Raw genomic sequence first — 17,556 nt, 5'->3', positions numbered from 1 at the left:
TACCAACCACCCTGTATATTTGACGGTTTCAACATCGAGTTATCTCGTCGTTTAAACCACACGATTCAACCACTATCCTTTGAAAATATTATTAATTTTTCTATCGTATTCGTTCTTAACTAATTCCACATTTTGGTTGAAATTTTAGGTAAGTTTTCCGAGTGTTGCAGCTGTTTCAAACGAAGCTTTTCGATGAGATTTAAATTTAAGGAATTGCGAGGATAAATACGTATAATTCTCAATTCATTATACTTCTCTCGTTATTTAGAGAAACAGCTTTTACTGATTATCATATAATCGTCTCGGCTAACTGCAAAATCATGGCCGGTTAATCGTTTAAACAGACTGTCACCCCTCGTACGAAATTAAACGTTGTGCGAAATTTACACGGAATTAAAAAATTGTGCGGAATTTGCAGGAAACGTATGAACGGGAGTGTACACAGCTACAAAACTGCTAAATCTCGCTTTACTATCTCCAAACAGTCATTTCTATTCTGAATTTTGAAAATATTCCCCGAATATTGTTTCCACGCGGCGAATCATGAATTTCCGCTGAATCTCCACTTCGTCGCCTTGTTTCCTATGATTTACATTTGTCATTGGATTCTTCGCGAGTTAGAGAAAGATCCTGTGACGATGAAAGTCTCGTAACTTTGGCAAAGTGCAGAATACAAGATCGCCAGTGTATCGAAACACGAAAGTTCATTTTTGCGACGCTGCGTGATAAGACCAGGACGTCTGAACATCTGTGTCTCGCGACAGGGAATTGCGGTTGTTTTGCGCAGTTTATAATGTCCGTCAGAAGTTTGGAAGGATGTTTCAGCTGCTGGCTACGTGATTTACCGTACTTTTAACAAATTCCGCGTGTCACCTCCGCAACCAACTTTTACCCGTAGATAGCGCGGAGAGAGAGGAAGAGAGAAAAAGAGAGAGAGAGAGAGAGAGAGAGGAATTCACGATGGCGTTGTACATCTGCCAAGACATCTTGATTCGAGCACATAAATAGTAAAAATCTCGTTACCTCGTAGCGCTGGTAATAACGGGACGTTCCATATTTTTTTAGGAGCGCGTATTCCTCTCCCTAAAAGAGAGACGGAACGTTTCTGGAGGAAAAACCGAGGAAAACAGAGGGATACCGAATAAACAGAAAGTTTTTCTTTTTTTCCTCGCTTCAGAGGAAATGAATTCCAAACGATTCGATGAAAATCGCCGACTGTTTCGAACGAGTCGGCTAAACAGAGAGACCAGATTCGGCTCAGCCACTACTCACTCTTTAAAATTCGTCCCCGTAGTTTCCTCGTTACTTCCTCCGGACATTCATTATCGAGTCAATCGTAGACACGAGCATAGAGATAGTCTGGAAGTTTGTCACTCGAACAGATTATGCCAATGCAACGACGTTAGAAACAACGTTTCGCCCGCTTAGGACGCACTGTTGCGATTAACTGGATTACTTTCTTTCTCATTCTCTTCGTCTATCGCACTCCCTTTCCCTTGTTTTCCATGGCAAATACCACGATGGGTTCATCATTATGAACGAACAAGTATATTTGTTTCAGGGCGATAAATCAACGCCAGTACCGCGCTACCGTCCGCAATGTTTAATTGGCTACGCTCTCGTTGTAATTTGTTAAATAGTTGTACGGCTGTAAAAGACTTTCGAAAGCTAGCGTTCGGTATCATCCTGCGTTGTTCCGCGCGGTCGATGGAAAACCACGATCGATCGATCGAACATGGCAATCATAACGTTTCGTTAACGTTTACATTGATGTCGCGCAGTAAGCGTAGCCGAGAAAGGTCGTATAGCATCGTAAATTCATAGCCAAATTCTGAAAGCTTACGCACCTTCCACTTTGCTTGTAACCGGAAGTCGTTATCGTTGCACGCGAGATCGTGCTCGGTTGTGTTCGTAATCGCGTTCGCGTTTCGCAGATTGATATTTGGTCTGGGATAGGGAACGAGAGTAATAGCTGCTTTAGTTCTGATTGCAAGGATTATGCAAAGAGGATTTGATGGTCGTTTAGATGAATTAATTGAAGGGTTCAGGGAGCATGTGATACAGATGAGAAAATCTTGAATTTCAGCAACTGCGTGTTAAGTCGAATACTCGGAGGACGTTTCTGACGGTTCTCTACATTGGAACTTTGAAAATTTATAATATTCGCTAAATTCAATTCACTAAATAAACGCGCATGTTATACTGGCTATACGAATATTTGCACACTGCTACATTTATTGTACGTTAATGCTACATTTACGTAATAATTAATCGGATCAAGGTATTTTTGTATCGTTTCGTAGTAGATACTGTAGTATCGGAAATAAGATATTGTTATCGATGATGATTTATTTACAATAAATGGATTGTACAGATGTTGATTAAACAGAAGAACGATGCTTGTTTAACGTGAACTAATCACAATAACGTGCCATAATCTAGACAACTCAATAGTTAATTCGCAACTCTCGTCACAACGGATCAAACGCTCTCTCACGCGGATCACACTCTCACGACAACGCTAGTGTCACGTAAAGTTGAGGGTTGGATGATAAAATAAAATAGCTGGGTCGTAACACAACTATCAATTTTCCCTTAATTAAACTTTATTACGAATTCAGCAATCGCAATGGAATATACACCGAATCAACACACGTAAATCACAATACACTGCAACAACCTTATGTAAAACCTAGTTACACTGATACGCTAAGTACGCGACCGGTCTAAGGGTAGAAACTGGGTAAAAGGTGTCGACTATTCCAAAGATAGAGACTGAGTGAAGTTTTACTGACGATCCTGTGTCTGGGGAAAGCTAAGGGTGGGTGTGTCTAAGGACACGGGACCATCGGATTTGTTGATGACAATTTTGGTTAGGAAAATGAGGGCACTAGACACCGCTTCCGATTGGATAATAAGAAGGTTAGTGGAACAGCAAGGGTTTTAGCCACCTCGAGAGAAAGTTGCCATAGGAAGATACCAAACGCGAGGAAAACTAACTTTCCCGTGTCAATCCGTAGCAAACAATAAATGTAAAGGAAACCTGAAACAAAAGATCCGCGGGTACCAACCGCCAACACTACTACGACGACAACGAGTCTGTCTGTCTCGCTAGCGGTCGAATATACGGTGTCACGGTACAAATACCGCACCTAACGAGGTTCCGTCTACGTCTAAGGCAGGGACTACCTGGCATAGCCTTACTGACGAGTCCACCGGTTGTCCCGGGACGAAACGCGAATTCTCTTTTCACCTGGCAGCAACTACGCTTCCTACAGGTACTTGTTTGGTCTTGAAGGACCTTAACTATGACTTAACTATGTCCTTAATTAAGACTATTGAGGGCACGCAGTAAGGATGCGTAGACATCTGCATGCTATCTTGCCCTCGGTGTGTGGCCTGGTCTCTGTTGTGCATTGAGATTTGCTTGATGTTACACTAGCAACACTATCTCGACGACGCAACTCGCACTCTCTGACTTCTCGATTCGCACTCTCTCGCTTCTCCACCGACACTGCCTGTTCTAGCATCCCTTTGTCTTTTCTTAGACTCGCAAACACTCTCGTGTTTGGCCAGGGTCACTTGGGCCTTTTCTACGAAATTATTCAATCGAAGGACCGACCACACGTTGATGGGCCCGACGGCGCTTCGGCTCTCGCGACATTGTTTATGGTTTACCCGATATCTCGTAGACCTTTTTGTCCACGATACTACAATACTTTTACGTAATTACAAAACAATTATATTATGAAAATTAACGTTAGAATCTAATAAAAGAACCGTATTTATCTGATTAAAAAAGAAAAAGATAAAATCGTATCGCTTTTCCATCGAACTTGTCAATCGGTACAATGGTCATGTAGGAAATAATAAACAAGATTTATCGGTTTGAAACAACGTTCGCAATGGAGAGACAGTTCGTTCTCTACGTTAAGTAAAATTAAGGAAATTCGATTGCTGCAAGCTTGGAGAACGTCGCAACTGACGGAGCCAATATATATCAGATGATTTATAATTGTCTGCGATCTGCATCCCTCTCGTGATTCATTATTCATTATGTTGCCAGCTATATTTCGCATTGCTGTCGAAAACTTCTCGCGTAACAATTGTTATCGTCGACTAGGATCAAGCATAATAGCTGCTCGTGCAATTCATTCGCCGAATATACGACCGATGTTTGCGCGATAGATGAAAAATTCAGACGAGCTTCGAACATTCCGATTTCCTACTATGCGATACATTTCCATGCTAATTCCACCAATTTCGCATTGTATTATTCATTATATGCAGAACGCGCCCTACCACCCGAAAATACTATCGAACAAAATAGTATACCGTTATTCCAACAAAATGTTCCCATACAGGACCTGTTTTCCGCTAGTTTTCCACGAACTTGCAACGAGCCTTGATTACGATCTACACCCGTTATGAATCGTTGCAACGAATCGTTCCCATCGTTCGTGCTCTTACTTTCATCGTTTCCATTATTTCTGCGTACGACCGACAACGATTTCATCGGATCTTACAAGAATCCACGACCCTTCGAATGCTTTAACCCTTAACACTCCTACGTCGAGTGTGAGTCGACATCAGCTTTTTATCTCAGCGGCTCCTTTGTCGAATCCCACTCGACATTCTTTCAGTCCCACCTTTTCTTGTGAAACGCGCGAGAGAAAACCAGGATTGCATCCTGGAAGTTGTTTCAAGATATATCATACTGGACTACTTGATACGTCGGACCAGATCCGCAGGCTGAAGAGACACTACCCGCTGGACCTAAACGCTAGATTCAATTAGTTATCTAAATTAATTAACATTTACTTATTTATAATACTTATAAATTACACTTGTCTATAATAAGTATTAACTTATTATAAATATTTAGCCATGTCATTGCGCCACGCCAGAAAAATTACTGAAAATTCTCAATGCGAGAATTGATTGTAAATTTTAATAAATTAAAGAAAAAAAGATATATCATACGCTTAAGAATTACAAAATACAACAATAGTGTGAATAAAATTGGTATTTCAGCGAATTCGTTTCTTCCTTTATTCATTTAAATTGTCTTGTTTCTTAGCTAAAGTAAATTTCAAATAAAACACTTAAAAGCGTTGCGAGCTGCTGGCAATGAAATTGAAATAAAATTCAGAGCGCGAAAGGTTAAGATCGACGATAAAACGAGAAGTTGATCGAGCGAGCTTCGCGAATGGATCTTTCGTTCGGTTGGCGATCGATTCGTAGCTGAAGAAGCAAGATGCCGAGTAAGAGTGATGTTAGCGGTTGTCCGCGGAAATTGAAAATGGAAGGAATCGGCGATGCGCGGTGGGTGAACGAGAAAATGATCGTGAGAAAGTTTTAGTTGTCAAAGCTCCTCTTTAATCCCGGGATAATTGCACCTTCCGGGGACGACTTGCTCTATGAGACGCGACGTTGGATGCGTAACACTCCATCAAAGTTCTTAGGACGACCGACTGTATTGAAATCGCATTGTCCGGGGATCTTCCTATTAATCCTATAGAATCTGTGAAATTTCGAGAGAAAGAAAGATCGAGAAACGTCCGGCTGCTATCGCGAAAATGAAATAAGACGTTAAGAGATGGAAGCATATCGGACGATAGAAGGAAATTCTTCCAAGTGCCTCGCCATTCTGACCGAGAAGTTACCGCAGACATCGTAGAATTTTTCTTTCCAGAAATTAACCTCCTCAAAAATTGGACAATTCGTCGCGATATTCTAGAGCCTAGTCGAAGGCTCGAATTACTATAATCGCTAGTTACGTGTTAGAAACACGTGGTAACGATGTGTAACAACATGTTATTCAACATGTGAAGCAAATGGAAAGTTAACACGAAACGCGTTATACTCAGAGACGATTCTTTTCGTTTGAAAACACCGTTCGATGTTCGCGCGGAAAAACAACGAAGCGGCACCGTTTCGTGAATTTAATTCGCTTAATTTCATCGTTCGATCCTCTGACGAAAATGCCGATAAAAACTAACTGGATTCGTTCGGTTTGAGAAGAAACCGTTTATAGCCATATATTTTCGACGAAGAGCCGCGTTATCGGCTGAAATCGAACGCGCGTCTGCACGGGCCAATTTTTGAACTCGTTCCGGGGTCATTTTCACCCTTTCTATTCTCATAGTTTTCTCTATTTCGCGAGTCGTAGCGCGTTCGAGCGGAACCTTTGGGACAGAAAAGTTTCTCTTCCGTCGACTTAATTAACATTTCGCGCGTCATAAATGTCGGGCGACGAAGAACGTCTGGTTCCATCGGGACTCGCTGAAATTTTCCGCAACCAACGTTTTCTTGGCATCGGTGAATTTTTCCTTTGGCCCGTTCGATCTCGACTGTAGCGAACATCCTTAAAATACTTTGAATCTTGTTTTAGATTCTAGGCTCGTTTTCGTGCAGGTTCGTAAGGGCAATTTAAAGGAAAGATCGATACGTGGCCGAATTATCCGCGACCATTAAAATACATTAAACTCTACGTTATTAGTTAGTGTGATTCTTTTAACGTAGACAAATAAACGTTTTGCATAATTTATTCATAAAAGTTTACCACGAACGTTTTCTGTATTACGGTGGAATATTCGTATTTATGTTTAATTCATGGACCGTTTTGTTCGATCAACTTCAACGAGTCTTCCGTCAATAACCTTCCTGCGTTAAATTCGCGTTAAATCGTCTAGGAATTCGAAACACACTGGTCAAATATTGGAACAGTAACAAACGAGCTTTAACGCGTAGTAGATCGTTCAATTATTCCGTATTATGATAGCGGTGTGTTGGTCGAGCTGCTTTCAAGGAGAGTCTAATTTAGACGTGCAGCTTTGAACGAAGCAATTAAGTGGATTAAAGACTGAGCGAAACGGCGATTATTTTATTACAGTTAGATTAACCGGACACGAACGGACAGATAACGAGGAAAATCTTTCGCGAACATCGTGAAAACGGGATTTCTCGAGTCCCGACGAATTTGCCTTCTCGTTTATCACGAAAGTTGCGTTCAGAATGTACCTTCGTGGCAAAATAAGAACATCGATCAGTGAGAAAACAAGGACGAGTCCGATAATCGAGCAAAGGCAATCTTACAACTATCGTTGGTTCTTCTACTTGTAATTCGAATCAACTCGATCGAATCTTTTTGCGTAAATGGTTCGACACGATTTCCTCGTTGATGTAACAACCCATGAAAACGGCAGGTGAAATCGGAACTATTCTCGATTAAATAACTTCGGAGAGTGGTATATGTGCGGCTTAATTACTCGCAGAGAATCACGAATTAAACGCAATCACACGCATGGAAAGTTTGCAGCGGTATCGTGCTTGATAATCTGATATCTATTAACGCTTCAATTACCATATTCGGGATTGCATTTACCCAATCGGTAAACAAGTAATAGTGGCAGACACGCGATCCATCCTTTGATTCGAAGCTGTGCTCGCGAATCAAGTTTCCCTTGACGTGTCGTGTTTGCTTGTTGTTAACGCTCACATTTATGCATGTCGATCTATTAACAATCGAACGATATAGTTTCGCATAACGTTATGGATATTTGCTTCGATATCTTTGACTCTCATACGATCGTAGAATACACATGGAAGAAACACCAACGACAGAAATACGAAGTGAATGTTTCATCCTTCTTTCATAGTCATAATTGTTGAGAATTTTGGATCTTAATTGCCGAAATAATGGTATAGGAACATTAAGTTTACACTTAGAATTTATATGAAAGTAGTTATATATTTATTTGATAAACGATTTCAAAGATATTCATCGATACGCACTTACACGCGTCTCAACATTTTCTTTGTCTCACCATCTTCCATACCAGACTGTTAATCGAACAGTTTACGTTCTTTTGTTCTCGAGACGCCGCACACGCACACGCTTCCACACATTCACATTCACATACGCGGGTCACTACTACGCTGCTAATCTAGCGTAGCACACTAAATTATACATATCTCAATAATAATATTAGAAAACAGAATTTGATCGCGTAAGTCGATCGACAAATAATTGAAAATGAAACGTTGCGTGGACGCAATGTTGTCTTTCGATGGATTGATACAGCTTTTAGGTAGCCTCGGTAGATAATGTTTATTCGAAGAAAATAATATTGTATACTAATATTTAATCGACGCAGCAATATTCGTAATTGTCGAACTCGTGCTGCGAATTCCCAAAGACAAAACTATCGAGTTTTTCACGATTCTTATCTCAGCGCGCGTGACACGAAATCCCACGAATCCTCGAGTTTATGTTTCGTCTGGTCTGTGGTTTTATCCTGGTGGTAATATCAACGGTGAAACGGGGCTATCGTTTCGGAAAGGTTACTCTTTTTTTACCTACTTTTGAGAAAGAGTCGCACCTTTTAGAAGAAAATTATTAAAAACCACGGATCCTTGTTCCCTTTTCTTGCACGCCTCCTGTTTCTAGGAAACTTGGCTGATCTCGCGTAATGGAACAAACAAGCGAATGCCTTGGTGAAAATGCTCTCGCGCGTTATTCTCTTCTGACAAAAGCTGACGAGAGATGAAGAGAAAAAGGAAAAGTACCATCTATCGTTGTGTCTCTATCGTATGTCCTCGCGTTTCAAAATAATTTGACATTATTATCGTCATAAAGGGGTAACAATTTTAGCCGAACAAATGATTACATATGCATGGTATGCACGCGTAGCATTATACTCGAGCCAACGAACTTTATCAACTGTTTTAATTCGTGGCAAAAACAGTGTTTTATATTCATCGGTGTAACGAGAGCGAGGACGAAATATGCTCGAATATTCTCTGTATGATTAATTTTGATTTATAAGCATAACTGGAATGAAAATTTGCATTAAGTTATGAATAGAAATCTCTCTCTCTTTCTCTTGTTTGGAGCAATGATTAAACAATGGAATAATAATGAAATCGAGTAAAAATCTCTGCAATACCAATATTATCGGTATCATCGATTAAACTTTAATCGCTGGCGAATTAAATCGTAACGAAATTTATATTTGAACTCGACCATGGCAATTATTCGCGCTTGCTCGAACGCTTATTTTCGTTTTCTTGCGTACTGTTAAACCGAGGGACATCTAATTTTTCGATTACGACTCGATCTACAGGGATCGACCAGCTTTTACCAACGGTGAAACAGCTTTCGCCGGAAATAATGAGTTTGCATGCAGATTATGATGCTCGTGACGCAACGTAACGATTCAAACGAGGTTACACGTGGACGTTCCGCGTTCGTGTTACCGTAGTGGTCTAGGCAGTTACGAGCCGTCCGAACCATTTACATCGGAAGTACAGCGAGACGGTAAATTAGCGGGAAATCTAAAGTCGCGCGCGCGGTATTGGCGGATTACACGTGGAACGTGAGGGCACTGCTAATGGAACCGCCCTCGTCGAAACTTTGTCGGCTCCCTGGCCAAAGTAAATTACGATCGGGTCCCACAGAAAGCCGTTTCGTTCAAACACTCACGTGGTTTGCGTGTACCGCGTGTTCAGGTAGCAGCGTACTGCGTTCACGGCTGCATAGATCGTTCTTATAGATTCGCGAATCCACATCCGATTTTATCGCCGAGCTATTACGAGTGAACCGTAGGAGAACGTTATATATAGGGAGTTTTGATAGGGAGCTTCGGGAGATAGGCAAGGTGTAACGCTTTCACCGGGACTCCACGCAAAGATGCTAGTAACTGGGTTATGTACCGTGATAAAATATTAATAAACCTTGGGAGTTATAGTAGTCAAAGTATTCGAGATAGCGAAGGTAACGCGGAGCACGGCAACTCTCGCTCGAATTCCAATTCTGCCGGCAGAATTATTTAGGAATATACGTCAGAGAATCGTTTGGAGCAAGGTAGAAAGCGAGGGGAAAGCATCGTAAGCGGTAGGGCTACGTTCGAATCAAATCGATCGAGCTGTTGCTCGAATTTGAACTTCTTCTCACGAGGATGATTTAGGAGTGTACAGGTGAGAAAACTGTTCGGGATAATGACACGAAACAAGCAGAAAGTAGAAGTTTGGACGTAGAAGCAGTAGACGCTCGAACCGAGTCGAGAAATATCTTCAACGCTGTGCAAAAAGAGAGATAAGTTTGGGCACCGATTTCACAGAAACGTGTCTCCTAACTATACGAACCGAACTGGTTAGCAAGTTTCAGCGTTGCTAAAATAACAGCGTTATCGTTTATGGTAAAACCTACTAAGAGTCACGGTGGTAAACCAAACAGTTTTGCCGAGTTTCGCACGATTTATCAACGACGAATTGTAACACGTACGAGATGCGCTTACAGCCGCTTAGTATTCGCTACGTTTCGCCATCTCTCGCGCTCAGTCCGTCTTTTTGCAAGATACTTGCACGCAGCGCACGATGTGCAGTCTCTGCCTCTTCAGCCTCTCATCTTCTCCTCTTGCGTAACCACAAATTTCCTCGTTTTTCTTTTTTTCTTTCGTATTTCTTCCACTCGTTTATTTTATCTTCTATACAATTTTATCCTCGCACGCGCTTTTCTCTCCATTTATCTTTGAGATTCGTGTCTGTCTATGGAACATAGGTCCTCGCTACTTGTAACGGTCGTTTGCTCGTGCTTCACAGTTCAATCGGTCCACCATTTATCACACCTGTCGTATCGTCACTCCGGCACACATTTCTGTTCGCTCGATATCACGCGCTGCTCCATCCTCCGCTCATTACGGATTTAAGTACTTTCTCGAGCGTCCCTTCAGCCGGCACCGCCGTTGTTCCCCGAAGGTGTCGCTGGATAGAACGCGTTACATCGTTTCAACTTTCATCTTGCGATTGCTCCGGCAAACTTTGATTTGCTTTGTTGCCGGAAGTAAACGAGGCCCGAAGAAAAAGGGAAAGAAGATATCCATTCGATATAGAAATTCGTCTTTGGTTATTCCTCCTTCGATAAAATCAATTCGATCTCGCGAGAATATAATCGAATTAATCTTCATCGGACGTCAGTCTGACTTTAATTAAACGGTAAGACGACTCGCGGGTTCGACTTCACCTGCAATCGAGTTCCATGGTCGGCAAGCGGAGAGATCGATTCTCTTCCCTCTTTGGTAACGAGGTTAGAGAGAGGAAGAGAGAAAGAAGGAGAGAAAGAGAATACGAGAGTCGGCAGAGAGTATTAAAAATTACGAAGACAAGGAAGCGACGCGTCGTCCTGTTTGCACAGCACTTCGACTTGCTCGAAGTTCATTTCTCGCCGGGAAAAACAACACCGGTCGACCGTTTCCTCTCTTTTTACCAAAGGAAAACGGGAATGTTAACGACAAAAAGCCTGTGCGCCACTTACGAGTGTAATTTCGATTAATCCCGACCACGGTGACGTATAATATACAGAGTGGCTGGTAATTGGTGGTTGGCCCGAGCAAAGTGCGATTCCCCGTGAGAAGATAAGTGGAAAATGTAAAAAGGAAGCGTTTGCGTGCGAGGCATAGTCCTCGAGAGAAACGATTTTACGAAAGCATCGTTCTTTTATCGCCCGATTTCCTACCAATTACCGAACATCCTGTATAACGCACATTTTCCATTTCCTCGTCGATGAAAGCGAAAGGGCGCGCAAACTCGAATCGATTGACATTTCCGTGCAAGGACGAACAAAAAGCCTAACTGTGCACCATGCCTCGAAGATCTTCGAACAAGAACTTGAAGTTTATCGCTCGAGCGACTAACTCGCGCTCGATAATGGCATCGTTTCACCCTCGGAACTCGCAACCAAACGGTGTTTCGGATAAAAAGCTCGTCGAATCGAAATGTCTCTTACGTACGTTTCTTTATCTCTATGTATATAGCGAGAAAAAGGTGCTTGGTCGGATCGTTGATTCCGAGAAAGTAGAAACGGCTGTTTCGCTCGATCCGTTTTGTATTATCCGGCCGGCTCGCTACGAGGATTCCGACGATCCTCAAAAGCTAGTAGAACGAATTTCTTTATCCATTTCGGGTTCACGCTTCCATCCCGCTAAGACACGAATGCTCGATTTCACCTTCGATCTCGATTGCTTCTCTCTTCGAACATCGCGTCTTTATCGAGGCTAAAACGTTCATCGAGTAAACTGGTCTTTATCCTTTTAAAGATAAAAGGATAAAGATTGCTCTAACGACCTTTAGGGTGCACGAAGATTTTCCTGTCAGGTTCGCGCGTTTCAAGAGTCGTGCCTTTCGAAGCTCGAATCTGTCCAGCGAATATCATCTCGCGGATTATCGACCTCGTTGAAAAATAAGAAAATTATATGTATATGTCGGAGATGAAGGGACATCGGGACCTTTCTTTAGAATGCTCGAAAAAACCCAATACCCCGATCCAGATGTTTGCGACATCGACATTTGAGCAATAAACGAAAAAGCAGTTACGCGGGCACTTAAGGTTTATGACGATGGATTTGGGCTCGAGGTGACGTAATGAGTCACCGAACGTACCCACGGTCACGGGAGGGACGTGTAATAACGGAAGTAGAAAATAGTCGTGCGGCTCTCCTCAAAAACAGAGATCGACCCAAGGAGTGGGAAAAGGACTATATAAGGGTAGTTCCATTTGGATTACGAATTAGTTAGTTAGTTAGTTAGTTAGTCGTTGGGCGAATTGCTGATTGAGTTATCGAGAGAGTTATCCGAATCGTGTATTACGTTGGCACTCGTCATCCCGTGGACCGTGGAACCTGAGTTCGTTGTCATCGACATCTCCACCATCCGATCGCCGCTATTGTTTGTAGCCTCTTGTAATAACCACATTTGTACCAATAAATATCAGCTATAACCGCGATGGCAAATTCGAGCGAAGGTTCGTCAAACGCCCAAAATTCCAACCTTAACCCGACACATATATATTCGATATTAAAAAGATTTATTACAACGAAACAGTCGAATTATCATTATCGGTGATGGCGAATGGTCCAAATGTTTCTGCGTTGTTCTTGCACGAGTTTCAGTTTGAGAACAGCGAGGCGAAAGTAGCTGGAAACATAAATCTCTGATTCGCAGAAGATCAAAGGCATCGTCTATTCCATCCAGACGGTATCTCCGAGTGCGGCAAATTATCTCGGTAGATGAAGAATACCCAACAACTTTGTACAATTCTGGGATAATACAGCTATTTTAATTAAATTTGCCACGCTCGAGAAAAACCATGCACATTCGCCCGAAGCTTTATTTTATTAAAAGCAACATTTCATATGCGCCCAGCCTAATACGTACATTTTTCCCAGCGCTTCCTTTCTAAACTCTCGAGAAACTTTGTTTACGCGCGACAGGTGGCGAGGAACGTGATCAGCGAACGAATTACGCGTTACACTTTCGCGTTCCTTTGTATCACGGCGAGCTCGTACGATGGACGCGTAACGAACACGGGAAGAAGATTTACCGAGGACACGTAAATATCGAGGAAAATTCTAGATACGCGGTGTTTGGCGCCGCGAGATATCGGACGAGCGACGAACGGGGCGCGCGTGTTCCAGCTTGCAGCTATTTTTATTCATTATTCTCGGTCTGTCAGCAGGTGTATTTGAGCGAAGGGAACAAGATGGGCGAGAGAATGAATCTCCGGGCCGTTTCAAATATCGATCGAAATGTAACACGCCACGGAATCTATTAACGTTTCCCTGGCGATATCGCATTCTCCATCTTAAAGAACAGATTGAATTCCGCGCGATTCCAGCAGACGAAGCGTGCCTTCATTTCGCCATGGATCATTGCTTACGATAATACGGTTCCCGAGCAACGAAACAACGAAGAATCGGAACATGAAATCGACAGAAATTAATCGTACTTTCTTCTTTGATGTCACAACCTTCTGGTTTTACGCGTACCATCTCTTTCGACAACGCTGGCTCGAAGATGAAATTCGATAAATTTTCCGGTATAGAAAAATTGCTGGCAAACCGAGCCACATTGATAACCAACGAACGTGTTCGTTCGAGTTTAAGGAGCAGGTGGCTCGAAGGAGAAAATTGGCTACAGGATTCCATGAAAATAGAAGACACCAAGTACGCTAATTATATACCTTCATAAAGGTATAGTATCGTCTAAATATACAATACTTTTCCTCTCTCTCTCTCTCTCTCTCTTTCTCTCGGTTTTTAATACCTCTCAGCATTTTTTCCAAGAAACTGTATCCCCTTGAACGAGCAGATTACTTATAGCTCGGAGATGCTTCGTTTTTTCCCCGCCGAGAGATACTCGGCATTTCCTTTTGCGGCGTAACGGGCAACGAACGAAGAGGAGGTGTCGCGTTCTGTTTGAAAATTCTTATCGTTCCACGCGGTTAATTTAAATTTCTAATGACCGGTGGACGAAATATCGCACGTTCCGCGCGTGGTTGCGTACTAACAGATAAATCGAACGGAGGGCGTACGTTGGTCAGCCAGCGTACAACCGCTTATGGCGAATAGCCGCGGAATTTGTTGCGTTCTAAACGGAAACGAATCGCTCGACAAGGTACTTGTGAATTTCACCGTGCAACCATCGTTGTAACCTTGGTGCTGGTGTGGCTGCACAAGCCACGGGAAATAGCGGTGCGTTAAAACGAGCCGCGACAATCGTTTAATCCTCCTCTTAAATAGCTGCGTTCTCGTGTTTTCAGATCTTTTGTTTTCCAAGCTGATTATCCCGTGCGTGTGTATCTCTGCGACAATTTCCAGAGAAAATACCATTCAAAGTACCGTGTCTATCTCTTCTTTCTCTCGCCCTCTTCTTATCTCTTTGTTCGCCGAGGCTGTTATTTCGCCATTCTGTTACTCGCTTCCGTCTGGTTAATCGTTTCCCACCGGATTATTCTTTTCCGTTAACGAACGCTCCTTCGTCGAACGAAGAAACGCGAGTTAGCACGCGTTAAATCTCGTTAGCGTCCCCTGCTGAAACTTTGCTCGTTGATAGAAAGAAAGTGGTCGCAAGTTGCCTGAGAAACGAACTCTGCAACTAGTCAGCCGGCAAATAGGCGAAGGAACGCGTTTGAAAGTTGTTGGTGACGCGATGTGAAACGAAGATATCTACGCGACGAAGGCTGAGACGCGTGGCAAGCTTGCGCGAGCTATCAGCGAAATTCTAGCGTCACGTAGATCAGGGATTACGTTCGTCCGCGCTTAGATCGCTTTGAACCATCGCGTATAAAATCCTACACCGCACCGCGGGAAGAAAAAACAAGCGAATGCAAACGACGAGACTCTATAAAAGGGAAAATACACTGCTGCCTGTGTCGGCGTTGCCAGGATTTACGGAGGCACTTAAAACCGCCGCCATGTAGCTCTTTCCCGTTATTTTCTATATGGCCCTTCAAACGAAACGATTACTTTGAAACGCAACATCGAGTGCCGTTGTATCGCTCTTTTCAAAGGTAGCCAAAGCGTGCAGCCGAGCACTTTGATCGACGACAGGGACGCAAGCAATCGCAACGATTCCAGCGAACAAACGATGCATCACGGTTTCTCAAACTAATTCCGAGAGAATGCTTGAACGATGCGTTCCGAGATCGATCTTAAACCTTACGATACGCGTACACATCGGGCGATTTCTCGGTGTTGTGTGAAATACCGCGCCAACGAGCAATTTCATTTTCATCGTTAACGTTCCCATGCAACCCGCTTGTCCTTTCGCAGCGCTATATTTTTAACGATAAAGCGTTAAAAAAATTCTTCAGCAGAATATGGAGGAAAGCTTTTGGGAAAGTAGTTCAGTTTTAATCCTGTTAGCATAAGAGAGAGAAAGAAACATATACCCGAGGATATCATAAATTAGATCCTTTTCGCTATTACGAGTTTCACGGGTTAAAAAGGGATCCGCTACTTCGCAACGAACGCCAACAATGGACGTTCCTTGTATAATCATCGACGTTAACGAACGTCTATAAAAATACACGTATTTCGCACCAGAACCTTTACTTTTACCGTTAATTTCGCGGAATCGTTAATTTTATAATTCTACTCTCGCAAACGCTGCAAAATGCACAAATTGCAAAATTAATCGCGACGCGATAATTAATCGTGCTCGCCTGATAATTCGAAAAGATATCGCGCGAAACACACCAGTTTTACTTATTTCTTTGACAAACGATCGCAAACCGATAACGCGATAGCGACACGAATTTAACGTTAATCACGCGAGAAGAAGCTTGCACGCCCTTGGTTGATCATCGGACGGATACAATATCCGTTCTTCTTACGCTAACGAGGATCTATTGTTGCAGGGAGCAGGCTCGACAACATGAATTCGAGCGGAGAATCAGGCGGCACGATGACCGAAGACTACGAGGTAACAGGCTGCGGCCTGCCGGAAGAGGAAACAGGATCAAACTTGCCAGTTTGGGAAGCCGCAGCCGCCTCTTTGGCGCTAGGCTTCCTCGTTCTCACCACGGTGCTCGGCAACGCGTTGGTGATCCTCAGTGTGTTCACCTACAGACCTCTGCGAATCGTTCAGAACTTCTTCATCGTCTCGCTGGCGGTCGCCGATCTCGCGGTCGCCATCTTAGTGATGCCTTTCAACGTCGCCTATCTTCTTCTGGGCAAGTGGATCTTCGGTATACACCTTTGTAAATTGTGGTTAACCTGCGACGTGCTCTGTTGCACCGCGAGCATACTGAATCTGTGCGCGATCGCGCTCGATCGTTACTGGGCGATCACCGATCCTATCAATTACGCGCAGAAACGAACGCTGAAGAGGGTTCTAGCGACGATAGCGGGCGTGTGGATATTGTCCGGTGCGATCAGTTCGCCGCCTTTGGCTGGTTGGAACGACTGGCCGGAAGAATTGGAGCCAGGGACACCCTGTCAGTTAACCAGAAGACAGGGCTACGTGATTTACTCGTCGTTAGGCTCGTTCTTTATTCCTCTGTTGTTGATGAGCCTGGTGTATCTCGAGATCTTCCTAGCGACGAGAAGAAGACTGAGAGAACGAGCCAGGCAAAGTAGAATAAACGCTGTGCAATCGACCAGACATCGCGAGGTAGACGACGCGGAAGAGTCTGTCAGTTCGGAAACCAACCATAACGAAAGATCGACGCCTCGATCGCACGCCAAACCATCGTTGATCGACGACGAACCGACCGAGGTAACGATAGGAGGTGGCGGCACCGTGACCACGTCCTCCTCCAGGAGGACGACCAGTGGCCGAGCACCGGCGACAACCACCACCGTGTATCAATTCATCGAGGAACGACAAAGAATCTCGTTGTCGAAGGAGAGACGAGCCGCGAGGACGCTGGGCGTGATCATGGGCGTTTTCGTCGTCTGCTGGCTACCGTTCTTCCTCATGTACGTGATCGTACCGTTCTGTCCGGCTTGTTGTCCATCGGACCGGATGGTCTACTTCATCACGTGGCTCGGTTACGTGAACAGCGCGCTGAATCCGCTCATCTACACGATCTTCAATCTTGACTATAGAAGAGCGTTCAGAAGGCTGCTGCGCATTCGTTGAACCACGAGCCGGCTGCTTAGTTCTATTCCGAGACTGTGACAGACATTGTTGTTCGTTCTTGTTGCCGTTACGCTCGTCGAGTGCACCGCGAACGACAGCGAAACTTCGACCCGCTTGAGATTGGTCGTCGAG

The 17,556-nt window shown here is 43.6% G+C and overlaps 1 protein-coding gene across 1 annotated transcript in view; it reads left to right on the top strand.

Annotated features, from left to right (window-relative positions):
• LOC117237633 (tyramine/octopamine receptor) overlaps nt 1-17,556 on the top strand; it is a 53,273-nt gene extending 35,717 nt beyond the window's left edge. Inside the window, exon 3 of the mRNA XM_033501797.1 lies at nt 16,199-17,556. Coding sequence (XP_033357688.1) covers nt 16,216-17,424 — 1,209 coding nt within the window. The 5' untranslated portion in view covers nt 16,199-16,215 and the 3' untranslated portion in view covers nt 17,425-17,556. The remainder of the gene's footprint in view (nt 1-16,198) is intronic.

Source organism: Bombus vosnesenskii, unplaced genomic scaffold, assembly GCF_011952255.1.
Source record: "Bombus vosnesenskii isolate JDL3184/JDL3185 unplaced genomic scaffold, Bvos_JDL3184-5_v1.1 scf7180000013264, whole genome shotgun sequence".
Taxonomy (NCBI): Eukaryota; Metazoa; Arthropoda; class Insecta; order Hymenoptera; family Apidae; genus Bombus; species Bombus vosnesenskii.
Note: the sequence above shows the minus strand (reverse complement) of the source record. Positions and strands in the feature narration are given on the sequence as shown.